This window comes from Eleginops maclovinus, chromosome 18 (genome assembly GCF_036324505.1).
Source record: "Eleginops maclovinus isolate JMC-PN-2008 ecotype Puerto Natales chromosome 18, JC_Emac_rtc_rv5, whole genome shotgun sequence".
NCBI classification, from domain to species: domain Eukaryota; kingdom Metazoa; phylum Chordata; class Actinopteri; order Perciformes; family Eleginopidae; genus Eleginops; species Eleginops maclovinus.
In genome coordinates, this window is record NC_086366.1 from 11,643,956 (window position 1) to 11,671,817 (window position 27,862).

The following is a 27,862-nucleotide window of genomic DNA, read 5'->3' on the forward strand; positions in this document are numbered from 1 at the left end:
AATTAAATCCATTCTTCAGTGTTCTTGGGAGGCCGTCGTATATATATGTGACTTTGTTATACTTGCTGCTACCCCCGTTAACTTCCAGAAACTTACTATGGCTCGCTCAACCTCTCTCTCGCTTACACATGCACACACGTATCCCCCACTCTCTCTGGGATAGACTGCCTTAGTCTGCATTGTGCTACCATTACAGGTTACATAGTAAAACATCGGCAAAAATGTTATTCTTAACATCGGTATCGGCCGACATTTTTGCAATCGGTGCATCCCTAGTTGCAGCCACTGCTGAAACCAACTTTAAATTACAGGTACTTTATTGTCACATGTGTGACAATTCAAGTAACTGGCATAAGATACCAAACATCACAATAAAAGCACACAAAGCCTCTTTTTCTTTAGTTGTTTTTTCCCCATGGTCAATAGTTTGGTTTGAAAAAGACAGTCAAGAAATATTCTGTGACATTCCCAGGACACAAGTCACATGAAGGCGAAGTCACCGACAAAAAATGAAGACGCCCCAGATTCCAGCTGTTTGAGATGCTTTGCTGACATAATGACACTGGCAGTAAACTGACTTACAGGTGACGGTGAGGCGGTGACTGTCAGCATTTCCAGCATTGCTTTGGGGCTATGTTTTGCAATGGGCTGCTGAGATACACTATCAGTCAGACCTCAAACTCTGACCGTGTTTTTATTTCTCTCTTTCATTTCATTCCTTAAGGGTGAGTTGCTGTGTCAGACCTAAAAGAGAGGATTTATACATGTGTTGCACACATACCTCTTCTGTCATACCACTATGCAGTTTGTGGGAGCCATGGTAATAACATTTTATTTATATTGAGCACTTGGACCAGATGCACATTTAGTTTTTTTCAGTGTTGAGTAGTTAACAGGTTTTTTTCTTCTTGAAAACCCTTTTTGGAATAGTATGCTGACACTTAGTCTTGTCTTCTAAGTTTCCAGTGTGTTGGTTTGAGGGATTTGACAAAAAAATTATATTTGGTGGTCCAATTCATGTTTCAGTAGATACAAACAAAAGACAGTGATACAATGGGTGTGGCGTTTGGTTGTTGCATTCTTAAACTGAAAGACAGGATTTTCTCCGTTATTCATTATTCATTAAATGTGGCATTTTAACAACCGATAAGCTGTTGGGACTCATCAGGAAATGAAAAGGCGTCTCTCAAAGCAGTCTGCTGCATTACTGCAAGGGGCCCTGTTCCTGCTGCTACACAAAGACAAGAGAATCAATGGGAGGAAGACACATAACCATTATTAACTGGCACTGGGCAGATTTATGGATGCACCAAGCCTGTAGCCCTTTCCAACAAGACACAACGGCATTTTGTGCTGAGCCAGTTAGCCTGATCATGTGTTTGAGCATACACTTTGCTCAGTACTGAGACCACAAATGAGATTTGAAGAGAGTGGAGTCCAACACATTAATGAAGACTCACAGCAATGACAGCTGCCAGCAGTATAGAGGGAAGTATCAATATATAGTGTGTCCTCATTTCACACACCACAGCTATTTTACAGGTTGATGTTGAAGGCCTTTTAATGGATGTTTTCCATTTGGAGTTTTATAAAGGACTATTTTTAGCTTCAGTGCCCTGTCTTACTGTGTTGTCGTACTGCTGTGAAGCATGGCAGAGCAGTTGGGCAGATGCCAGAATCCCCCTGCACGTTGTGATCCACACGGAGGTCAGAGGTAAGCAGACATTTGGACTGCTGTCACATCAGGTCCAGAGGTCCGCCGTCGGCTTTGTGAGGTTGCTCTCTACAATGTCAAAGTGACACACATGCAAAAACACGAGCAAACGCAACTGTTTTACCTTTTTTTAAATTCAGCTGAATGGGCTCAATATTCCATATACGAGCGCTATGTTTTTATATACATATACGTCCTTAGATGCCATGCTCTTTTTCTGCATGCAGAAGCAAGAGTGAAAATGAGTAATTTTCCCCAGTGGTAATTTCACTACTGCATCATCAGCTCAAATTAGAAATGTGTGAATTTTCCTTCATCGCAACTTCCTGCTGTGTCTCCATTCCTCGTGCCTTCTCCAGAGGTGTCCTTCACTTCTCCTTTCACATACATGTGCCTCGACATGAGTGCCAGGATGTCCTTTTTGCAGTTTGTTGCAGGTCTCTAGGAGTTAACTTGGCTTTGTTTTTACCTTTTTGTTAACTGGTCTGGCAGAGATTTAGGCTGATCCCAGTAGACTAAGAGGCTTATTGTATTTCCCAGTTAGTATTCTAGGGGGTACCTGCTTTGGTAAAGTGCTTTTCAAGACCACTATGCACTGTAATAAACTTCATCACATTATTCTAAGCCGCATTGCATTTTGTTGACATTTATAGTTCCTCACATCAATACTCCACTCATGGTAATAGAAACATTTCCACACCAACACTAATAAATGTTTGGCTGACAGTTGAAGTGATTTCATCAGTCAGGCCAGCAGGCTCATGAGGAGTAATCGTAATGAGGCGACAGGGTCAGGGAATTAGACAAGAGCGGCCGTTACTCGAGCCTGCTCGCTCTGTCCTGTTTTTCTTTCCTGTCGGTGACCTGTGAGGAGAAGTACGTTGCTCAGAGAATGTGGGTCAGCTCTTGTGTTCACTGAGAAAGGAATGTGCTGCAAGAACAGAGCATAGGTCTCAGACCAGACTGGTGACATGACAGTACGAGATGGGAAGCTTTTCACAATTCATTCAGTTCAAAATTCATTCTCAAAACAAACTTTTTACTGAAATAATCTGGATTTATCTAAACTCTGAAGTTTTGGTAAAGAGGGAAATGCTGCCTATTACCCAGATGTATCGGGGGCCTGTTTAAGTATTTTTAGTTAAGATTTTCTTTCATATCCCTTCCAGAAAACAACGCCATTTGGTATAACGTGTGTGGTGGCACTGGTGTGTATGGAAAGCAATGCCTCTCAGGCCTCGCTGTCAAGTGGCTGGACTCACAGGGATGACCCAGCTGCTTCTCGATGCTCACCCGGGCTTGAATCCAATTATATTCATTCAACTGTTGCACTGTGCTAATTAGTCACATTTACATCCAAAGCTGCAACTTTTTCGTTGAATATATGAAAGCAATAACATGACGCTGTCGGTTGGTGTAAACAAGTCCATTTTCTTTCCCAAACCCCCCTACATGAGACAAAGATAATTAAGGAATCTGCTGCAAAGCAAATGGAGTGGTTTATGAAAAGGAGGAGCTTTTTATAAAATGTGTGATTGATGGGGCCTGCTGATGGAGTCACATCCTCATCTGACTTATCTTGTGCTTGAGTTATTTATTCCCTTGTTGACCGGTTCTTCATCCGTTTTATCTGCATGCAAGCTGGTGCAGACATGCAGCACTCCTGACCTATAAACATGTTCTCCTGCACCCACTCTTCATGTTATCTGTCATGCATACCTAATGCTGACTTTCCCTCTCTCTCCTCTGCAGATGCAGTGTAGAGTCGGCTGGTGACTGGTCTGCAGGCTCTCCACATCTCTCGTCCCTGGAGTCAGCCAGTTGGGGGGCCGGTTCCTGCGTTCCCCCTTCTCTCAGTCTGAGTCTTTGTTTGGACAAAACCAACTGCCCGCCATTGGAGTACGCAGCTCATTAGCCCGTGTTGCTTGGATCAGCTCAGCTCATCTCCTGACTGAGGGGAGCAGCTGCACAACGCTCACCTTCTACCAACTGATCCCTCCGGCCCCGCCCACACCGCCCCGTCACCATGGTGCTGTCACAACGGCAACGAGATGAACTGTAAGTCACCAACACACATGTGGCTGAGATGTGAGGATCTCTGGAGTGTTTGGATGAATGGGTATACACTGTTTATAATTTGTACATCTGTTGCATTTCTCCTTTCCCCTGCATACTAGATTCACTTTCATGTACACACACACACACACACACACACACACACACACACACACACACACACACACACACACACACACACACACACACACACACACACACACACACTGCTGCCTAGCACAACCATGGTCTTCAACATCGTTAGTTGCTTTTCTCAAAGCCACTCATGTTTTCACAAGAGCAATATTTATTTTAGGGGTGCAGCTAAGAATCGGTTTAGTTATAGATGATACACAAGTTCCTAAAAAGTAACATTTATGCAATAATAAATGCAGCGTTTATTCATTTTAAATTCTAAGCCAGACATTATGTTAGGACAACTGTCAGTGTTTCGCAATCCCAAATCACCATTTAATTTTATGTAAGAAAACAAAAATGTGGGTTCCAGCAATTTAAAATGTACTACAATTTAAGTTTCGGGGAAATAAGTGGAACATTGCGACACATTGACCCTGCCAGACATGTTCTGCTGTTATTGTAGTTGGTGGCTGGCAGCTTAAGCCATGAGCTTACTCGAGCACTCCAAGAATAAGATTTAGTTTTATTACCACGCTGTATCAGAATGTAAACTACAAAGATTGATTCATTACAGACATCTCTGTTTGTTGACACGTGTGGCATGTTATTCTGGCTGATCCAGTCAAATGTGGGGGTCAAACAAGCTAAGCTGCTGTTGTGCTGATCTGAGCCAGATGTTTCTTGAAGATGCCCAGAGACATGAGCGTTAGTGACAGTATGATACAGCTCAATTAATGCTGTGATGTGGGACTGTGCCAAGAGGTATGTTTTATACCTGTGCCTAAGCTAAAGCCAACTCTACTTCGAAACCACTGATATTTTGTTAGTATTATTTAAAGCCTCCTCTGTTTGAAATACTCTTTTATTGGCTTTTAGGGAAGGATGTGTATTGATTACTGGTATAAGTTTAAATAAGGACATTTATTTTTTCAACCAAGTACCCCTCCGGAAGAATCAATGACTGGTTTAAGGGTCCTGAGCTCCACCGAGGTCTCGGAGCACAAATGCATTGATCCTCCATCTACACCACAAACCCCTGAAAATGTTCAGTATTCACAGTCTGCCCTATGTGACATTCTGGAGAAGCTTAGAGGGCCACCTTTGCCCTAATATACACACGGGAAGAAACAAGGATCCAAAGTGTTGTACCAAGCTTCGTGCGTTTGTTTTTTTGGAAACGGCTCAAGAGTGATTCCACGGGGAAACCACATGCCAACGATCTCAGAAAATCTTCCTGGAAACTGTCTGTCATATCCAGTAAAGTGGCAGACAGACAAAGAAATATCTGCACATGTGCTCTGTGCTATATTGAGCGAGTGGTGAAAGTGAGAGAGACTGATAATGAGCGAACTGTAATTTGGCTCTGCTGAGTCTGGGCTTGGTAATTAACCCCTGAGGTGGAGGATAAAAGTTAAGGCAGCACATTGTGAGATACAAGGTCATGAGAGGGAGATGGAATCATCTTGCTGAGCTTTGCTGCTTAATAATTCCCTTCCACTTAACAAGCCATGTCAAAATGACACAGCTTTAAAACGGATACAATGAAGGTGTTTGCTGCTCACTTGAAATGAGATGACACCCATGTTTGTCATGTTTGCACCCCGTCTTGTGCTGTCATTGAGAAATGCCTCAGCGCTCACATGACAGGGCTCTTAGCATTCCTCACTATGTTCCTGTGTTTTTAGATTAGCACTGGGGGCGGGGTCTGTCGGTATGGAGAGAGCTATTGGAATGTTAATCTATCATGCTATTTGCTATTCAGAGGAAGCTGCCACGGACCCCCACTCTACCCCTCTTTTCTTCTCCGTTACACAAGTCTCCGGCCCCACAGCCCGCAGGAAACTGGTGTGAGACCCTCACAGCACTTCAGTCACATTCAAGCATCTGTTGCATTCTTCGCTTGGCTCTGTGGGTGCTCTCTTTGAATTTGTTGGCACAAGTGCCTCTACAAGAAATTATTTCAAACTGTCAGCCTCTTTTTTGGGAAGTCAGCTTGAAAACTCAGCGTTAACAGGGAGCAGTTGACTGTCTGCTATTCACGAGATTGTTTCATTGGGACCCCTCCTTTCTTTGTCACATTTTGGTCTACCATCAGGCAGCAAACGTATAGATTTGATTCCATTGCATTCAGGTCACTGCTTTCACATTTTAAAGTCATCAAGTGACTCAAGGGAAACCGGCACTCATTTTCCTGTTAAGTTTGCCCTCAATTATTTTTATTTGGCATTAATTTTTCCTTTTTTTCTAGAAAAAAATCATAAATCTAAATGAAATTAGTACAAGAGAAGAGGCGTCATCCTTCCTTGTTGTTTTTGTCTTTCCAATAGACCTTGACCTGTTCTTTAACATCAGCCAGAAATTGCACAATTCTATCACCAATGTGAAACCACACCTTTTCAAAAAGAGAAATAATGTTTTTCTCCTAAATTGGTTCTGTGTTGTCAGCACTGCAGTCAGATGTTGTGATTGCGCAGCATCCTCCTCACAACAACTCTATTTCTGTGAGCATATCCAATGAAAAGCGCGTTTGTTTTTCTTGCTTGGGTCAGGGGACTCGTCCCCGCTGGCGTGAAATAAAAATAGATGCAGAACACAAACTATCTGCTCCCCTGCAAGACCTGGAGGCATCTGTGTGCAGATGGGCCTTTGCTTTTGAACTCTCTTTCTTTACAAAGAAAATCCCCACAGCTTTTTCCATGTTACAAGATGGTGCATGTGATTTTTATTTTTTCTGTTCTTTTGTCCATCTTCCCCTGGCTGTCAATGTGGTGACATAACGGGTCAAATGTCAAGACTCCTACCATTCAGAACACATAAAGGCTGCTCAAACAAAGAACAGCTCTAGTATAGAACTGTACAGGGAAAGCTTCTGAAATAAGGGTTGTTCAGGGTTTTTTCCAGCTTTAAACTGGTCAACAATTTGGTGATTGAGTGTTAGTTACAAGATTTGTGGATTAAAGGCTAAACTTCTTTTAAGATTTGCACTGATGGCATCAACTATTCCCTAGTTGGACCCTTTCCTCTTAAGGACACACCTGTCACACCCATTGCATGCACACACACACACACATCTGCAAGGGTCGGTGCAGCCAAGTCTCACACCATCAGACATGGCCCTTCAACATTTTCTCACTTTACACATCTGTGGAAGAAAAGAGAAATTTAAGGAGCCACCAGGGAGTAAAAAAGATCAAATGTTTACTCGCTATTCCTTTTCAACTAATGTCCGTGCCACCGTCCATGCGAGATGGTATAACCGAGGCTTTAGTCTCACGTGTTCAGATCCCGAGCCTCTCTGCTGGTGCTCAGCGTGGTGAACACGGCTGCATGCATCTGCAGGGGGTCTATCAGCACAGAGCTGAATTGTGCCTCAGGACTGACAGACAGATGGATTGGCAGGGAAACCGTGTCTGTGTTCTGGACCCACCATCCAATATCAATTATTCACCGTCCCACATATGGAAAGGCCCTGGTTTTAGAAAGAGGACCTGAATCTCAGAACACAGAATACGGAGTTTACAATGGCCATAATCCAGCATTCGGTCATCCACAGCTTTATTGTGTGCATCATTAGTGGTATGTTGGGTACTGATTTTCTCTATCTATACATCACCCCTTTCTGGCAACATGTTCACAAATTAAAGCAAGTGTTTTCCAGCAGTCAGAGAACGAATTGGCAACTGTTTTGATAACCAATTAAAGTCTGTGGTCATTTCTCAAGAAAAGATGGCCTTGATTTGCTTGTACCAGCTTATAAATGTCATGATGTTGTTTATTTTGTGCGGTAGGATAATAAATTGAATAATCTTCAGTTCAGACGGTTAGCAGAATAAACTGTTATAACGGCAATATTTCACCATTTTTTGCATTTTCAACGTAAGGAATACTAAATTAATGGGAAGATAAATGAATTATTTAAACGTAATAACTTGCAGCCCTGCCTCAAATGACAAGAATTACCCAGAGATATTGAAAAGAAATGGTTCCTCAGAGGTTATATGTTTTGGTTCAAACATTTCTTTCTATTTGAACGTATCTCTGTCTATCTAAGCTTGAAGATGACACACCATGATGGGATTTAAGAAAGTACGCACAACTACTCAAACTTTGGCCAACAAAGCTCCATCACCATCTGACAGAAATTGTGTTCATGCCATGCTTCACGCCCATTATAGAAATAAGCGTGTGACTTCTTTGTGTATTTTGTAAGTTGACCATGCTGCGTTTTGATCTGAGACCATACTGCGCACACTCATCCTTGGTTGAGACTAGTTGCTGTTGTGTCGACTCTGCTTTCAGTACAAAGACTGTCCTGGGTTGCTCAGTCTTTGGTGGATCCCTGGGAGAGTTTCCCCTTTGAAGTATTTTCTGGCTTAAGAGTTGATCCCCGCTGCAGTGCTCGCAACTCGTATAAGAGAAGACTGCTTTCTTTCCCTGACAGCCTACCTGTTTCACATTGAAATGAACCACAGTAGAATAATCGGCCCTCTAAGAGGCTTTGACAAAATTCCGAATCAAGTTAAGGGCCGACATTTAGGATAGACCAGATTTTCGCTTTCATTTTTTCCTCTTTGAAATGATATGCTGGGATCTTTGTCTGCTTAATCCAGGCAGTTGTTACCTTCAGGAGACAGGCTTCATGTCTCGGCAAAGAAGGCATGGAATTCCTCTTCTGTCAAGCAAGAGTTATGGTAGATTGGTTACAGTTTTAGTTACAGTTTTCACAGAGATGCAACTGTTACTCTGCAATTATGCAATGCTGTCATATGATTTTTGTGGAATGCTTCTCGGAAGTTATCAGCTGTTCAGTACTCAGCTGTTAGAACAGAGGAATCATCTCTCCAGCTCTCCACGGTCCTGCTTCTTCTCTCAACACACCCTCTACTTTGGAAAATATGTCTCTCTTAACTTTAACACATTCTACCTTCTCAGCAGTAGTGCATAATATTGCTGAAAAAGTTCATGTATTTTGGTAAACCATGTCATGGCTGTGCTGGAGGTGTGAATGGATGCTGGAGGTGGTAGTATTGCTATTCTGTTACTACTTTGAGCAATAAGATCAGTTCCCTTGCATTACCAAAAGAACCGTTTATGTCTGGAAATAATCCATAAGAAGGACAATTGTATATGTGCCAGGGGACCTTTCAGAGACTTCAGGTTCTTCCTAATAAACATTTATCAGCAGATTCAAAACATTGAACAGGCCCAAACATCGAGTGGTCTAGTAATACTGAATAGTAAGGTTTGTGGCCATAGACAGATATATGGCACAGTGCAATGGCCTGGCCAGACGAGCTGAATCTCTCCCTCTCTGATTTATTAGAGCATTAATGGAATGTCTGTAGTTGATGAGAGTGCTGTGTGCTCTGGGGAGAGTTACGTCTCTTTTCGTACACTTCGGCAGAGTAGGTGGCTTTCCAGCTAAACTGTAATTAATGTATCGTAAGTGGTGCTCGGCATGAACATATTTGCAGTGTCGTTGCACAGTGACTTTTGTCCAGTTTTTAAAAATAGTTATTAATAGGCCATTAAAGTGAATGAGCGTTGACTGAGATTCACACCAAGGCAAAATAAATCTGCCTTAGCTTTGAAATGGTTTCAAAGCTAAGGCTGTTGGTCTGGGGAATCTCAGAGGGACGTTTAATATTATTTCTACCTTATGTAATGACTAATAAAAAATGTACACTTGGAGAATAATTGTCAGTAACAGCCCTGATGTTGTGCTTTTGTCAGACTGATGCCAACACACTCTATTGTTTTCAATGCAAACACAGCAACAGCCATGCAACTGAGATCTTGTTCTGTTATCACTGGACTGTGCTGTTGGCCATGCCACAGACATGGGTTAATGTGTGATCATAATCCATTGACCGCTGAAACAGAATGGCCCAGCCACCACCAGGTACAGCCTAATCTGTTTTTGAGCTAAACGGGAGTTCTTGATTTATAGCCCATGCCGCACACTTCAAACAGCTTAACAGTTATTTTCTGACTCACTAAAACTGGCCACGTTTTTTTATCCCTAATACAGAATGTAGTGAAATTAAAGAACGGTTGGCGGCTCTGTGAGTAAGTGTTGCTCATCGTTAAACAGGATCTGACAGTGAATGATAATGGGGCAGGAAAAGGGAGGAAATGATGTCACTGGCAGACATGCTGGATGGCTGACTCACCCCTCTTCTCAGAACGATGTGGTCATGCATCTCTCCCTCGTCTCGCCCTCTCCCTCTGTTTGTGTCACAGGCACTCTCACTCCATTAAGGCTTCACAGCACATGAGAGAGCAACTCTGGATCCCCACATTTGAATTTGCCCACCTCACTCTTCGGCTGTAGCGCCTGGCTCCATCACATGAAACAGCGTTTTCTCTGTAGAACAAGGAATTGATCCAATGAATGCTGCGCTGGACAAATGATTAGCCAATCAGAACCATCAACTCATTAGATAACTGTTAAACTTCTTTTTTTATTGACTTCTTTTGTCAGATTTTTCAATAATGTCAGGCTTTAACTTCACCAGCAAAAACCCTGAAAGAGTAACGCTCTTCCAGGCAGACACACGGCTAAAATCCTCCCTGCCTTACTTTTCGATGTGGTGGAGATTTACTGGTAAAGTGCCTACATGTGTCCGATGTGCTGCTGACTCCCAGACGGGTTGTTTTGCCCATAAACTGCAGCTGGCGATAAATTATATATATAGATTCAACCTGTTCTTGTATCAGTAATGGCTGCAGCTTCAGCCACAGCAGCCCTCCTAACATGTTCTGTCGACTATTGGTAAGAAAAACAATTAGCATCCATACACACATGAGACTCATTTAGACTTTATTGAATGACACAACATGACTTGCACCTATTTTCTCCGTTGTACTTTTGAATAGTGAGTCCCCCATCGAGAAGGCCTTTTGACCTCAGTGAAACGGACTGAGGTTTCAGCCACTATATGGGCTTTCAAGCTTTCTTTTGTTCCTTCCCCTGCTCCGATCCGTCCTCTCTGTCCATGTACTCACCCTGCTCTGTTTCTCACTATCTCCTCATCACGTCATCTAGCTGTGGGCTGCCAGTAACCATGGAAACCAGCCAGTTTGCTCCCCTTCTGTCGACATTAGTGCACCTCTTTCCCCCCGTTTTCCTCTCAGCCTTTGGGGACTTGGTATATTGAGAACTGCACATTAGTGTGTTCTTTGTTTGGTTTCTCCACACACAGGGTGAAGTGAGGTTCAGCTGAATAATAATTTAGTGAAAGCCGTATTGTTCTTGCACCATGAAAAAACACTTGAAATATTTTGAAAATGATTCATGACTACAACCCATCCTCTGGATCTACGTAAATACAGTGCTCCGCTGTGTTTTACATACAACACCACGCAATATAGAAAGTGAGGAGGGAACCTTACATCGAAACAACTTTTTTACTACCATGCACTCTCTTTCTGCGTCCTCCAATAAACTGTAGAAATTATTCCCTTTGTTTGCTTGTATTTTCCAAATAGCTACATGCATCCCCTCAAATCCCTGAAAACTGATTTTATTTCCTGCTCTGTCCATGTTCTGGGTAGAAGGACTTGACGTCAGCAGAACCGATGAAAGACTTTCCATAATTTCTAATTGTAAATCTTGGCAGCAGTGAGAGTTTGGACATTGTGGATATTGGCAGCCAGGTGATCTTGCTGATACCCGTCCTCTGAATTAGACTGTAACACGCTGGTGTGACATCTCATTGTTGTGTTTGTTAGAAGCACACCTGCTCGTACACACACTCCTGACACACCCTCGCCACATCAAAGGGGCCTCGGTGCCTCAGCTTGCCTCACCCGCAGCTTTTCTCACCTGCTTATACACTTCCTCAGACAGACTCCCCCAGCCCTTCCCTCTGGTTCTCCAGACGTGGGGCAGGCAGGCTGTCACTGGAGAAGATAACCTCCTGCTAACCTTGAGCTGTAATAAGGCCTGCTCCTGTTGTCATGGGGATTCAGGTGGGCAGAGGGAGACTGGGGATTCAGTGCTCAACGCTGACTGAGAGGGCACAGGGGGCACAGGCTGGGCTGACAGATTGTACCCCCCGGCCCCTCCTTATTGGCCCCTCAAAGCCTTGCATGGCTGACAGCTTGTCTGGATCCTCCTGGCATTAGTTGTTGGATCTACAGCACGCAAACACAGGAGGAATCAAGGAAATGCTCAATCAATAGGGTCAAAATCTCATTTGTATCAAACATTCAAGAATTCAGTGTCTTTATTTGTGCTCTTGACCTCCTTTTCCAGTGTTTTTAAAGTCATTTTTGGGCAAGCCCAGTATGTAACTGCAAAACTGTAACGACAAGTTAAAAAGAAAAACTATTTTACACAGGGGGAGGGGGGGGCTCCTTTTTGATGCCCAGAAATGTCCCAAGCCTGAATAGGAAGAGCCACTGGTAAACCGTAAAGAGTAGCCAGATATATATCTGTAAAATCATATCTATTCAATTCAACTGCAAGTTGATATATGATTATTTGTATCCCTGCATGCCTGAATCAAGGGATTTTCTTACTCTAGTTATTAAAGATGGCATGAACTATAGACTATAGACTTAGTGGAACATTTTGGATTCTTTTCTCCCCCCTCACAAAAAACTAATTAGGAATGAACGGGTTTGAGACTTAAAGCTTATAACTCCTGATTCATTGAGCTGCTGCTGAGGTGCAGTCTTGAAACCACTAAAACCTGTTCGTGTGTGTGTGTGTGGGTGTGGGTTGTCCCTTATGGCAGGCCAGGAGACAAAAAGAGGGCGAGTGAAGATGGCCTCCTTTCTCCTCCCCTTCAGCTCTGCTGTCTCATGCATTGTCTGTCCTATCTCAACATCTCTCTGCACATATTTGAAATAGCAGGACAGAAACACACCCCTGCTCCCATCCCCGCCATGTCTGTGTCGGCTTTCTGAAAGGTGTGGTGTCTTTTTTTAAATGTCTACCTGAGTTTATCTGCAAATAAAAATAGGGATTGGAGTAAAATAGAAATACTCAGAAGCTGAATTCTCAACGATGATCCTGCCTCTCTAAGATCTACAACGATAAGTCCATTATTGGAAGTCAAACAACAGGAAAATACTAGCCCATTGTATGGATAAGAATAATTTGTAAAGGCAAACAAAATGCTGTTCTCAGCTTTTTAAATAGAAATATTTCCCTTTATCTGTTTGTATCAAATTGTACTTTAAAGATCACCTTTTAAGAAACACACATTTTTTAGACTTTCATCTGGAAAATGATCAACAGAATAATTTAAAATGAAGTGAAAATAATCATTTGTTGCAGTACTATCCAAAACCTGTCTGCCTCTCTCTTATGAAGGTAATGCTGGGGTACAGACTGACTCTCATTCCCCCTTATCTACACCATGGGGAGTCATCCCTTCCCTTTTATTTGCCCAAAGCAACAAGCGCTCATTATAGAAGCCAGACGTGTGTGTGTGTGTGTGTGTGTGTGTGTGTGTGTGTTGTCAGTGCTAGACTACATTTATGCATGCAAAGCATTTTTATTCTACAGCCAGAACCGTGATAACAGTCTGAATGGGTAACATGCACACCATGTCTGACACGTTTCCTGAACATGCTAATTTTCTCTCTTTGTCTTTACACTGTTAAATACAAGTGCATTACTCTGCTGGTTTCTCGTGGCAGTTTAACAACTATCTGTCTGTTAATCAGGAGAACTAATTAGGCTCCTCTTTGTCTGTTTCAGAAATCGGGCGATAGCCGATTACCTACGTTCCAATGGATATGAGGAAGCATATTCCACTTTCAAGAAGGAGGCGGAATTAGATAATGTGAGTATATTAAGGGTGGACACACACATCCGCACAGCCAATTTGAACAATTTGTACAAACAATATGCCTTGATTTCCACTTTATTTTCTCATTTACTCAACATGTTCACGTGTGTGCCCGGGAGCACCTGCGCCCAATTATGTTGGTCCAGTCTGATCGGGGATCTATGCTACATGCTGCTGCTGCTAATTCATCCACTGCTTTCATTTATTTGTTAAAAATGGCATTTTTAAAAGCACTATATTTGTGTCTACATTCTTGATTTGATTTGTTGGCATTTTGGCAGGTGTAAGGATATTGGAAATACATGTATTAGGTTAACCCTGTACAAACTAGTGCTATGAATGAATTGTAGACGCATACATACTCATATTTGAGTCATATATTTAATGTTTGCATGCAATGCTTTGCAGTCAGAAGCTATCTGTAATCTGTGAAGCACAACTAGGTTGACTTATAGTATAGTATAAAGGCTGTTAACTTCATTAGGATCTTAAGCATCTGAAAGACACGCTTAGTCAAATTAAGGGCAGGTAACATTTGAATCATTGGCTGCTTTGTTCAGCCCGGATATCCCGTTGTCTTACAATGTAGGAAATTATTAATAAAGTGATTCTGACGCTGTTGATGATATAGCTGTGAACACGCTCAGTCACACTTTAAAGATAGCAGTCCACTCTTAAACCTCATGGTTCCTGGTCTGTAATTAAGAGCCAAAGAACAAAAACAGCTTTGGGAATGTTGAACATTTTAACAAATGGCTTTAATTTGATTCCCATGCTTCCAAAGTTTCAGGTGCTCCGGAGCTCATTGGATATATATTACCTCTCACTCCTGCTTGAAATGCCACCACTGATCCCTCTCAACCCCTCTTCATCTAAGACTCTTTCATCTAAGAGTCTTTTTTTCTCTGCCTCTCTATAGCACCACCTTTTTCACCTTGTGTTCACGTGACACCCCACCCCCTGCTCCTCCGTCTTTACTCGTTCTTCTTCCAGACGTTTTCTCTGTGGAAGCAGGCTGAATAATGGATGAATGGCACTGAGGGAAAGGTGCACCCTGTTGGGTATCAGCCCTCAGCCACACACACACACACACACACACACACACACACACACACACACACACACACACACACACACACACACACACACACACACACACACCTTGGCAGCACCATGCTAAACACCAAGCAAGTCGTTTTTAGTATTTTCCTCGAGGCGGCGTGCTTTAACATTTTTCAGGTCCGTTTAGATTGTCTTTAGAGGGAATTTAATCCTCTTTATCGTCGCCCTTGTTGGCATTTTGGGTATCAGTTTAAGGAGGATGCTAACTGACGCTCTGTGCACAATCTTATTTTCACAGTGGGAGAAATAAATGGGAGTCATAATGCTTAAATCTTTTACCGGCCCTATAAAAGAAACCATACACACCTACATGCTGTCAAACACACACACATACGTATACCATCCACTGTCAGTAGACTGGCAGGCTGCATTCTGGCACTTCTAATGTGTGTGTCCATCTTTGTGTGTGTTGGGCAGAGTTTCCAGGCAGATGGCAGATTAGATGATGGCAGGCTTTTCCTAACTGGGCTTCTTTCTCTGCCTCGGTTTTCTTTCTCCTCCATTTCACTGCAGTGCCTCTTGTCTTTGTCCCTCCATACACCTCCCGTTAGTCTGAGGACTCGCCCGTTGTCACTGAGAAGTGTTGAATATAAGCATCGGTGGTACGTGCAGTCCCTCACACCTTCAGGACTGCTTTTGTTTCCAGTCGCGGCTCGAGGAGCTAGCTGTGAAATTGGAGCACAACACTAATTTTCTCCCTCACTGACACTCGTGGGTCTCTGTCAGTGCAGGTCCTTGATGCTTTGAAATCAGGAACAGCCTCAAGGCAGTGTTGTACACACAGCCACCATGACGCTTAGAATTGGTGTATATGGGTATAGAATATCACTTTACTTGCTTTCATTATTGGTCCCCTGTGTTTGTATTATTTTTAAGGGAGCACTCTGTGAACACTCAGCTTTCAATCAGAGTTCCAGACCTTTGTGAGTAGAAGCTCATTACAGTTTTTTGGTTGAATTTTTCGAGTCTTTTAAAATGACTTTCTTTTAATCTTAAGTCATTTTATGCTGCTGCAATGTAAAACAAATCCCAAATTGGGATCAATAAAGTACTTGTCTATCTATCATAACAGAAAATGAATTGGTAAGTGTTTTAACCAATTATTCATTGTTTTAAATCATAAATAAGCCAGAAATATTTTTTTTCAGCTAGGGAGTATAACACCATAGGCTCTGGGAAAGGCTGAAGGGCTGTTTTCACAATGTTTACTTTTTGAGGAGACAAAGGACCGGTCAACAAATGGAGAAAATAATCAGCAGATAAACTGATAAGGGAAAGATCATTAGTGTGCAGCCCCAGTTTATTTTCAGTGGCAGTTATTAAATGCCTCCACATGGTTTTGTGTGTTGGCAGCAACAGACGGCCTGAATACGCCTTCCCTTCCGTCTGTTATGTAAAAGCTAGCGGGCAGCTTGTGGCGTTAGCCTGCCGGTGGAGTCAGGCCACAAGTTAACCTGTACCGCTGGCTCCTGTACCGGGGGTGTGGCTGTAAGCTGCCTAAGCCTTTCTTGTCTGCTGCAGATTAGCCTGTGTGAGAAGGATTAGGACTAGGGTGTGTGTGGGTGTGTGCAGTATGTATGTGTAGTACAGTAGGATGGCGGTGTCTGGCAGTCAGTGTTGGACTGTGAGGGGTGTGTAAATAATTCCCTGTTGCTCCTTACTACAGCCAAAGACCTCAGCATGCCCCCCCCCCCCCCCACGACTATGCTGAGCCCCCCCACTTTGATTAGCCTTCTTTGCATGTAAGCCTGATATACTTTTTTTTCTGTTTCCCCCCTCCACAGAACGAGGAGTTGGATAAGAAGTACGCCGGCCTTTTGGAAAAGAAATGGACCTCAGTCATCAGATTACAAAAGAAGGTTTGTGGGTGTTTTCTCCTGAAAGGATGCTCGTGGGGATTGTAGTCTTGTGAATGCTTCATGACGGTACTGATGAATCCACTGTTCAAACCAACATAAAGTTTCATCAATAATCCAACTGTTAAACACTTAGTGTAAAACACAGACTTCAGCTAACTTATCACCCTTTGTTTTCCGTATCCTCCCCGTTGATATTACCTCCATGTGTCTTTCTTTACTTTTAACTGTTAACCGGTGCCTGCACCCCCCCGGCAGGTGATGGAGCTTGAATCCAAACTGAACGAAGCGAAGGAGGAGATCACCCTCGGTGGGCCCGTCACTATGAAGCGCGACCCCAAAGAGTGGATCCCACGCCCGCCAGAGAGATACACGCTGAGTGGCCACCGCAGTCCCGTCACCCGCGTCATCTTCCACCCAGTCTTCAGTGTCATCGTGTCTGCTTCTGAGGACGCAACAATAAAGGTCAGTACTGCCACGGGGGGGGGGGGATCAATGGTCGGACCATGAATGAGTTGAAAGGCCTTTCAAATGAGGCTTTGGAGCTTTTACTGTATTCCTCATTTTGACCTCTAAACATTTCTTTGTCTTTACACAACGTTTTGTCATTTATCTGGGTTTTAGGATATTGTTCACCCCAGTATGACTTTTAAAAAAAAAGCATTATATGTAAAGTTGTTGTGTAGTTATAGTTAGCATAGCCACATTAACCTCTATAGTTAACAGAACAAAGTTGCATTAAATTTCGGCCTTCCCACTCCTGCCAAAATAATGCATTACAGCGAAGTAGAAAATAATAGTTTCTTCATGTCTTGAAGCTGCTGAGTCATATATTGCATCGCAAACAACGAATAAATCCAGCATTACGGTTTCTTTACTTCCTCAACAGAAAACAGGACCGTAAAATAAATCTAATTCAGAAATCTCAGTTTCAGTGTAAGCCTGCTGCTGCCACATCGATCCCCTATGTATTCAGAGCTCTGTTAAAAAACAAAGCTGTCTCTGTGGTCTATTTGACAAGTTTTTTATATTTCTGGAGTTATACCGTTTTGGACGAACAGAAATATTATTTTCTGGCGTCACTTAAAAATGTTACAGGGAAATCAGCATTTTGGTATGAGGGCGCAAGATGAAAGTGAGAGGGCGCAGCGCCCCTGTTACCCGGTTTAAAGAAAACCCTGATATAGCTGTTGATGATTAGACTATTCTTAAACATCAGCTCATCTTGTTGGAGTTCCCCGCTGATGGATCCACTGGTTGTCCAGACTGTTAGCAGGCAAACTGACTTCCATGTATTTGTCAGTTTCTATTCATCTGCCTCTCAAAGTGAACATGTTCTGTGGATGTCATTTCGTCTCCCTTTCTTTCATCTCTTACCAAAGTCAAACTATTTCTAAATAGTCTTACCTGTGCTGCACATTTTCTCAGGGAAAAGAAATTCAGCTGAATATCCTGTTGCTATTCTTGCAACTGAGCTATATTCAAGAGTCTGACCGCATGATGTCACATAACACTTTCAGTGACCTTTTATTTGAGCCTCAGTGCACATTATGTACTGAAGTCTCACAAGACAACTTGTTGTTACTGTTAGCAACCATACCATCCTGTTTGACAGAAGAACATGTGTTTCTAATATAACCTAGAATTGTCTGAGAGTGTACCAGTGTATGAACTATGTCTACAGACCATTATTGAGTGCGTGACGCCTTCCATCTACACAAGCCCGGCTTACACAGACAGCTGTGGCTCTATGGGTAATATTTGAGAATGCTTATGGCTTCCTTGAAGATGTTTGGACTAAAGCTGGCACGTCCATGATCACAAAGACAAAAAGTCGGCCTGTTTTTGTGCTTCTTATTTTCCTGTTTGAACAGAGGCCAAGTCAAAATGAATTCAGACAGGGTGTGGTCAGCAATAATAAACACATTAGAGGCTGCAGTGTCCTCTTTGTTTGTTTGTTTTCACACCTTCCTCCACACTATAATAGGATTCAGTTCAAAATCAAGAGTGTGGTATTTTTTTAATTTAGCGCAAGGGTGATGGCAGCTCTCAGCACACAGGCTGCTACTCTCTCTCCTTAACGCTGCTCCTCTCTTCCTCCTTCATCATTTATGCCTCGCTCTGAAGCTTCCACTGCTCCAGCTTCCTGCCGGACACGCCCTGATAACATGTGTGTTTTCTCTCTATGTATCCCTAGATCCCCCATATAAACTCTGTTGTCTGTCTCCAGGCTCTTTCTGCCGCTCTCCCATGCCTCACTGCACAATGCCAATACTCTGTAGAGCTGTTTGTTCTGTATATTTTATTCATGAGACAATGAGGGACACATGTACATCTCCTCGGCTACACCCACACAGCAGGGATCTTCTCTCCGTGTTGGCATCTTCTTCCTTTTCCAACCCCCCCCCCCCCCCCCCTCTAACTGCAACCCTGCCTCCCAACATCCTGCCTCATTTATCTTCCACTTAAAGCGTCAGCTGCCCACCATGGCTACCCATCGTCAGAGCCATCTACCCCGCAGCCGGCCTGGGCTCTGGTTAAAAATTCAGCCCAGCTTTCTCACACCTCTTTTTCTGGCTGCCTCGTCTCCGTGGCCTGGCCTGACTGTCCTACTTTCCTGCTCCTGAGCAGCTCTGTTAAATTTTTAAGGAGCAAAACTTGTGCTCTTTACTCTTTCGCTCTCTGAGAGGCTCTCCATCTCCGTGCCTGTGAGGCTGCCCTGCCTGATAATCACACTGAACTGCCATTTTGTTTCATTAATTCATTCAGCCTGACATGGTGCTCATTTTAGCCTTTTTTTCTTGTCCTGGAGCAGTATTCTTGAAAAAGTAGTTTGACATTTGGCCAAACACTTATTGGCTTTGTTGTGAGTTGAATGAGAACATTGATATCTGCAGCAAGGGCTTTAATTGGTCCAAGAAAGGGTTTGATTTGTTATTTCTGTATGCTGAGACACACACACGTTGTGGCTACTTGATGTAGCTCATAGTTGTCGAGTAGTTACCTTGCTAGTTTACTTTTTTAATGCCTGAACTAATATCAGATCCAGGACAGAGCTCTGGAACAAGGCTAAAGCCTGCCTGCCTTTCCTTATTTATGTAAGGTCTTAAGTGTCACATGTTTTGTTTTCCATAGTCAACCCATTATTCTTTTTAACCCTTTCCTGCTTATTCCTCTGTGTATGTTGACCCTTACTCTCTTAGTTGACCCCCCCCCCCCCCCCCTTTTCCCTCGATCTCTTTGCTCTCGTGGCAGATCTTTGCATGGCAAGATGTTACCTTCAGTTCAGCTCCATCGCTTCCCAGTATGGAAATGAGCTTGCTCACTCAGAGGATAGGTTCATTTAGATAAAGGCAAAGAGCGGGGGTGTCAGCTTTCTAACTGCTGACTTTGCAAATGGCATATACACAGAAAGCTTTTATTATTATTATTATTATTATTACAAGATCCAAGGCTTTTCCTCTGGAAGAATGTAAAGCATTAATAATCATGAGATAGGGCAAGTGTTTATTGATGGGGGAGTGCCAGGCACGCAGCGCACAGTTACAGGTAGGTGATGGATTATGTGTGTTTTGGATGCTGCTAAACACTGTTTAGTATGTGTGTGTGTGTGTAAACCCTCACACGTCGACTGCATTGACGCTCTCCAGGATAAGCCCCCCCCCTTGCACTTTGCACCTCGTGGCCATCTGCACTGTCTGTAGCTTTCTTTGGGGGAGAAGGGGGGAGGAGAGGGTCTCCTGTCACCGTCTGCCCAAAAACCCCCTCCCCGAGAGAGGAACCAAGGAGGGTTTATCCCTCGGTGACAGCAGTCTGTCTGTTTGAGATAGATCCCTAAACCCAACAGCTTTCTCAGGCTGGAACACAAGGCTCACTGCTCGCCGTACTGTAACCCTAGCCCTGCTCATGCACTCCTGCCATTAGCAATGGCACACACACTTTGTAACTCAATATTTAAAGAGTGTGTGTGTCTGCAAACTGATGCCTGTGTGTGTCTTTTATGGGTTTGTAATATGACTTCTCTGGACAGCTTGGTTCTTCTCCTCAGCTTATTGACTGCTTGATTGCTCAGCTGAGAAGCGGGAGACATGCTGCCTCAGATGTTATGACATTTGGGGACTTTGCTGGGGCTTTGAAAAGGATCCAGTTGGGATAAACAACCCTTTATGATTTTAGCTCTGCCTATTAGTGAATTGTTTATGCTATCTTACACAGGTGTCTGTAAAGCTGTTGTCTGAATATTTTCTCCAGGTTTGGGACTACGAGACAGGAGACTTTGAGCGCACACTGAAGGGCCACACAGACTCGGTGCAGGACATCTCTTTTGACCAGAACGGCAGACTGCTAGCCTCCTGCTCTGCAGACATGACTATCAAGCTGTGGGACTTCCAGGGCTTCGAGTGCATCAGGACCATGCATGGTAGGAAGATGAACTGTTCTTCTGTATGGCGATTGAATTCGATGAGCACAAATCTGCAGCTACGCATCACAGCTACCATTTGCTGCTGTTTGTTACCTACTGTACGTGAACATGCTCCGTTTCCATGCCATGGCATCATTAGTGTAGCTAGTCATGTGTGAGGGGCTCAGGTGCTCACATGTCGTCCATTATCACATTTTGATGCTGATGATGAGGCTGAATCTGTTCCTGCCCACAGATTATTTCTCCCCTTGAATCCAGCTCTCCCTAAAATACGTAATTTAAATTGTAGAATAAATTGGTTCAAGAGTGATAATAAGCCTATCTACATTGGTCATATCTTCAGGGTGTTCTCCTTACACTCCCAATGTTCACACCATAATTGCCAAGTAAATGATGGCAGCAGTGTACATGTGCCCCCAGGCCCCTGCAGATTTTAAAGATTTTTTCCTCGTTGAGATTGTGGGAAGACCCCCCACCAACCAGCCGGCAGCAGCCCAAACAATATGAAGCTTTTTGTTCTCCTCTTCATAAGTCTGATAGAAGTGCCCATTAATGTCTGACTGTGAACCAGACATGAATGAATGCGAGTGAAATACATAAGCCTACTTAGCGAACAGACAGGAGGTGCTCTGGCACATTCTTACGTTTTATGCTGGTATAGTAAATCCTGCATATTGTGGAAGTGAGCAACAGATTCTCTCTTTGTTGGGAGGTAGGGTGTGAGCTCCTGGCAGATGAGCGGTGGTCACACTGCGCAGGAACCATGTCTGAATGCAGAGATCGCTTTCTATAGCCTTCGTTTAAACCGATCTTTGTCGGTCTCCATTCACTTTCATTTATCAACCATGTCCCTCCTTTTTCCATTTACTTTTACATCTTAAAAAAAAAGAGACTAACTGGAGAAGTAGATTAGTGCTGATTTGGGCAGCAGTTTAATTATCCTCTTCAGCTCCAGATTCTGTGTAGCTCCCTCCCTTATTGTAGCCTGATGGCATGTGACACACACACACACACACACACACACACACACACACACACACACACACACACACACACACACACACACACACACACACACACAGATACAGTTAAGCTGGCCTTTTAGCATACACTTACTGTTGTCTTCATCTGTTTAGCAGCTTAAATATGGCCCAGCGTCTAAGTAATTAGGCATCTCTTAGTCTCCCTGGAACAAAGACAACCCCGGCAAATTGGCTGCCTCACTTGTCATTAAATTGGCTGATTACGACCAAACCCATCGTTTTTGCTGCTGTTGGTGGCTGAAGATGTGTAAAATTGTGGTTGAGTGTGATTTGTCTGTTGAAAGTAAAGAAGGACAGGTGGGTGTTGCCATCTGAAATGATGCATGACATTTTGCGGTAGCTCTAAATGCTGAGCGGTTGCTCCAAAAGCTTTTGAATGGTTCTGGCTCTTACTCAGAACTTGTTTTTGTCTTTTCTGATTTCCAGGACACGACCACAATGTTTCGTCTGTAGCCATTATGCCCAATGGAGATCACATCGTTTCTGCCTCGAGGGACAAAACCATAAAAATGTGGGAGGTGGCAACTGGGTACGCACCGTCTAAACCACTGTGTTTTTAATGAATCACATCCACTCTGACAACATGCTAATTCCTGTACTGTTTCCTGTTCATCAGCTACTGTGTGAAGACCTTCACAGGCCACAGGGAGTGGGTCCGCATGGTGCGGCCCAACCAGGACGGCACACTGATCGCCAGCTGCTCCAATGACCAGACGGTGCGTGTGTGGGTCGTGGCCTCCAAAGACTGCAAGGCTGAGCTGCGGGAGCACGAGCATGTGGTGGAGTGCATCTCCTGGGCCCCCGAGAGCGCCTACCCCACCATCCAGGAGGCCACAGGCTCCGAGGTAAAGGACCGCTCACACCTCGTTCTGATTCTGATTCCTCTGAAACATCTGCACACCGGGAGGGTTTGGAGGAATCCCAGTACAGGTCCCTTGGTCTTTGCACATCTTTCACACGATTAGATTCTATAAGTAAGGATGAACTGACACCAGGCTCGCCGCAGTATTATTTAGAGGGTGGGAAAATGTACACTGGAGAGTTCACGGTAACAATGTCAGACTAATGCTGAGGTGATGTCCGGTGTGTTTAGCTCCCTAAAGCAGCGGACCAGTAGCAGACCATTTTAAGGGCACTGACTGACCGTTCACTAGTAGAAAGACATGAACACTAACCTGCTTATCAACCGATTGAGAAGCGTGGTGACAGAGCTCATGCTCATACCAAAGTTAATTCATCCCAACAGGTCAACTTATGGTCATGTACTGTGTTCACACAGAACCGAGCGCTGGTTCACACCGTCACATGACATCCATGAAGAGTGTCATACGTCCTGGCTCAGGCTGACCGCTACATCAACAGAACCTCTTGAAATGAGAGTGCTTGCATAATCTGAGCGTATATCAGCGCGGCCCCTAGGCAGCAGACTCCCTCCTCATGCCTTGTGATCTCAAGTCTGTCCAATTTTAGCCTTGTCACATTAACACTACACTTGCCCTTGTAGCAGTTGGCCCAGTATAAACTCTTCCACTTGTTCAAAAGCTGATTTCTGGGGTTTTGTTTATAGAAACATTCCCAAAACACCCACTGGTATCTTCTTTGGTTTTGCTCCTTTTAATAAACTTTAAAGCCCCATGTTCATTACAAGACAACTAGTACAGGTAGTATTTGGAATTATCTTGAGCTCAAACACAAATGAAAATGTACATACTTAAAGGATGAATATAATAGTTAGAAAAGGGAATAAATGAAACATCCTGATGTTTAATTCACAAAACAAGGTTATGTTTGGTCAAAGAAGAGATCTTGCTTTGTGCATGTGATAGAGAAGATTAAGATGCAGAACATTTAATGGATGACCAATTTCCCCATTGCTTTATTTCTGCTTTCACACCAAAACACTGCACTAATCAAAGCTGTGACACACAGCTCCACAGTTTCTCCAGCTATTGCTTGGATACATCAGCCTGCCTGTGTCCACTGATGCTGTTGAAACTATCGGGCATGTAATGGCGGTTAGTTCCAGTTTGCCCGGCACAGCGTACAAACATCTTTGTGTTCACAGTACTTGGCGGTTCATGATGCGGTGTTAGCTCATCTCTCTTCCCCCAGTGGATTTTTAGTGTGCTTTATTTCTCTATTTTTAGTGATTTATGATCTACTACATGTACGTTTTGCACCATTATTGCTGCTTAATGTGTTCCCTCTTTGTTCCCACGCAGACCAAGAAGAGTGGAAAGCCAGGCCCCTTCCTGCTGTCCGGCTCCAGAGACAAAACAATCAAGATGTGGGACGTTAGCATCGGCATGTGCCTTATGACACTGGTGAGGACCGTCTAACACTAAGCCTTTTCATTTGTTTAAATCCGCAGTTAGAATCTTTAGCTTCAATAGGAGAGATGAATTTGCAGCTTGTGTCTTTAGCAGTTCGTTTTCGCCCCTCACAGGTTGGCCATGATAACTGGGTGCGTGGTATCCTCTTCCACCCTGGAGGCAAGTTCATTGTGACCTGTGCAGATGATAAGACCTTAAGGATCTGGGACTACAAGAACAAGCGCTGCATGAAAACCCTGGGTGCCCACGAACACTTTGTTACCTCTCTGGGTAAGCAGCCTCCTCCATTACTACATTTTTAAAAAATGAGCTCCATGCTTGTTATTGTTTAACCAGTTGGTCTCCGGAGGGGCAGCAGGAACAGGAGTCCACGTTCATTGGACAGTGTAGCAGGTTTCACAGATATCTGCTTTAGCCAAAGGTTGAATGATTGTGAGGAAGCCCCTGTATTGAGTCTGTGGAGCGTCCTGAGGGGAGCTGGCAGCCGGGTTTTCAGAGGTAGACATCGCTGCAGGATTCTCCCGCCTCCCCCTCCTGGTTCTGCAGCTTTTTCAGCAGATCAAGGCTCCGTTACTCTCTCGAGGAGCTCTTCCGCCAACTTTTCCTTGGCAAGCCGTTTGAAACCCAGTCCTCTTAAATCCAACATCAACCGCAGAGGATATCGCTGTGAGCTATTGATGTGATGCATTCTGGAGCAGTGTTGAAAAAACAAAGCACCTTTGTTTGAAACCATTGGAAACAAATATTATTTCCCCTGTCTTCCACAAAGCATTGTCCTGTGTGTATAAACAGCACAATACCAAGCGCTTCTCCTAAGTCTCGCCACAGTCGTGTTGCACTTTTTAAAATAAACGCAGGTTTTTTTTTCCTGGCTCTGAAAGATAAATTCCCCATTGTTAATCACATCTACCAAATTCTGATCATTCATTTAGTCCCAGACTGTAAAAAAGCCATCAATAACTACCATTTGATTTATTTGCTGGAAAAAACATGAGCTCTGAGCAATGATTCAGAGGTTTGGAGCCTTTTCAGACATTACATGCTGTGTTTTCTTACACATAGTCATCTGTCCATATATTTTGACCCATTTAAACACTGGCACAGGATTTTCATTCCTCACTTCTGCATTATTCTGCCAGTATGAACCAAAAATACAATCGGGTTTTGAATTGAATTTGGTCTCAAAAAAAAATCTAACATTAACTTGCTATGGTGTAGAGGAAACCCTGTTACTCAGGGTACCACTGGTTTTTGATGGTACAGTGAGAGGTTGATTTAAAGGTGTTTCTCTCGTTTTGCTTTATTCTGATGATCTTTTGTTTCCCCCGCAGATTTCCACAAGACTGCTCCCTACGTGGTCACTGGGAGTGTAGATCAAACAGTAAAGGTGTGGGAGTGTCGCTGATTTGGACCTTGGAGGATTGGACCAACACCCCCAATTTCCCAGGAGCTCCTCTGGATCCCACCTCTCCTCCTGCCATCCCACCTCCTCTCTCATCCAACCTCCCCCTCCCCCCTCACCTAACCCGCACATCATCTCCTCCGGCTGCACTTACACCATGGTTATTTACCCTTCGCGCTCTCTGGTCCAATAACTATTGTCCTTCTATGTAAATTATTCCTGGATGTAGATCGAGCTATTAAATGTTACACAAAAAAGTATTCTTGCATGGTAATCCAAAATTGTATACTGTAAATTTACATAACGTCTAGAAGTACCATAGGTTTACCACGAGGCTGGCCGTCGGTCACGCAGCCTTACCGACCAACCGAAGGCAGATGTTTTTCGACTGGGTGTAAAATGTAGGGCACTAAAAACCGATAATTTAAGAAATGACAGTGTCTTTATGTGTAAGATTTATTTTTTGTCTATTTTTTTATTTAGGATTTTTGTTCTGTTATTTCTCTCCTTCACTGTTGTAGTCTGTTGGTGCCTAGCTTGGTGAAACCTCGGAAAGACGAGGCTGGAAAAGGCATATATGATGCGATAGGATGCGATTGTCTGTGGGGCTTTGTTATTGAAATAATCTGTAGCTTTATAACATCACTTCTCAAGTGTGCATACCATTTCTCTTCATGTGGAACTAGGTAATATTTTAATGGCTGTATATACGAATGTTTCAAACTTTTGTCCTTGGACCTCGGGGGCTTTAAAAAAGCTTTGTACTCTTGTCAGGGTGGCAAACAAACCACTGCTAGGCTTTAGATAAATTATCCCATTTAATGAATCTGCAGCGAAGTAAAAAGTGGCTTTGTGAATAACCGCACTTAGTTTTCACAGTAAGCCCGACGTAGAGAGCAGGTTTGTTTGTGTTGTGCTGTCGGTGTCACAGCATCACCTGAAGAGTTAAGAGATTACTCCGGATTAATCTCCAGCACTTGATAAAGACCTACAGATCTCCTGTGACCTTGCATGTGAGACTTTTGTTGAACTGAAGCCTCTGGCCACTCCCAGTCCCCTGAGCCCCTACGTCTCAGCAGGGTTCGATGTATCATAGGAATTATGTAAAGTCAGAAGATGGTGAGTTGTCCCAAGGCACCTGAAGCCTACAAACAGAAGCCTTTTGTAAAGTAAACCCGCTAAAGAGGAAACCTGAAGGCATGACGAGGAGTCAAAGTGAGCCCCCTGGGTTAGATATCTGGGATGTGCAAAGATCTCTAATTTCTGAGGGGGAAAGATATGTTCTGCATAACAACAATTAAAATGGTTTTGAGTAAAAAAAAAGAAAAAAAAAAGTCAGTTTTCTGTGAAAATATGAAATGTAAATTTAGCTTGTTATTAGGATTTGGCAATTTTGTATTATCGCACTAAAGGATGAACTGGATGGGAATTTAGGTTTAGTGAGGAAACGCTAGCAGACATGCTTAGTGATATGTGGATGCTGTGTTTGTCTGTAGAGCGGTCTGATGCGCCATTGTTGGGAACAACTCCTGGCTGGTTAAAAAGGCAGCAGAAGCTCCTGCATATCGAGGAAATGCTTAAAGCCTGAGCAGCTAGGATCTCTGCAGACAAACCCATCTCACATGTATGCAAACGTTGTCCAAGTGGCTTTCCTTCAAATGTTCAGCTTTTGATCTTTGTGGAGCTGTAACTAAAAAGACTGGAAGATAACCGAACCAGTCCAAGCTGTAGAAAAAAATCATTCCACTCTCCTCGGAGGATGAAAAATGAAACATCTTGCTTCTAACTGTAGCTGACAAGGTGGTTCATTAATCTTGCACATCCCTGTTTTCACTAAATCGTTGCTCCTTTAATGATGATCAAAGACAACAATGACATTTAATGATGTTGATAAATGCATAAACGTTTAATTTCTGATTAGCCCTTTCATTCCAATGCAGTTCTTGGCTAATAAAGAATCCACTGCTTAA

At 43.4% G+C, this 27,862-nt stretch overlaps 1 protein-coding gene across 2 annotated transcripts in view; it reads left to right on the plus strand.

The window, feature by feature from the left end:
• LOC134880070 (lissencephaly-1 homolog A) overlaps positions 1-27,862 on the plus strand; it is a 32,721-nt gene extending 4,859 nt beyond the window's left edge. For both annotated transcript variants that reach the window (XM_063906768.1, XM_063906769.1), the window contains exons 2-11: positions 3,467-3,772; positions 13,623-13,707; positions 16,620-16,694; positions 16,950-17,156; positions 20,943-21,111; positions 22,584-22,686; positions 22,774-23,002; positions 24,380-24,481; positions 24,604-24,760; positions 25,822-27,862. In XM_063906768.1, the coding sequence (XP_063762838.1) occupies positions 3,741-3,772; positions 13,623-13,707; positions 16,620-16,694; positions 16,950-17,156; positions 20,943-21,111; positions 22,584-22,686; positions 22,774-23,002; positions 24,380-24,481; positions 24,604-24,760; positions 25,822-25,895 (1,233 nt within the window). In that variant the 5' untranslated portion in view covers positions 3,467-3,740 and the 3' untranslated portion in view covers positions 25,896-27,862. The remainder of the gene's footprint in view (positions 1-3,466; positions 3,773-13,622; positions 13,708-16,619; positions 16,695-16,949; positions 17,157-20,942; positions 21,112-22,583; positions 22,687-22,773; positions 23,003-24,379; positions 24,482-24,603; positions 24,761-25,821) is intronic.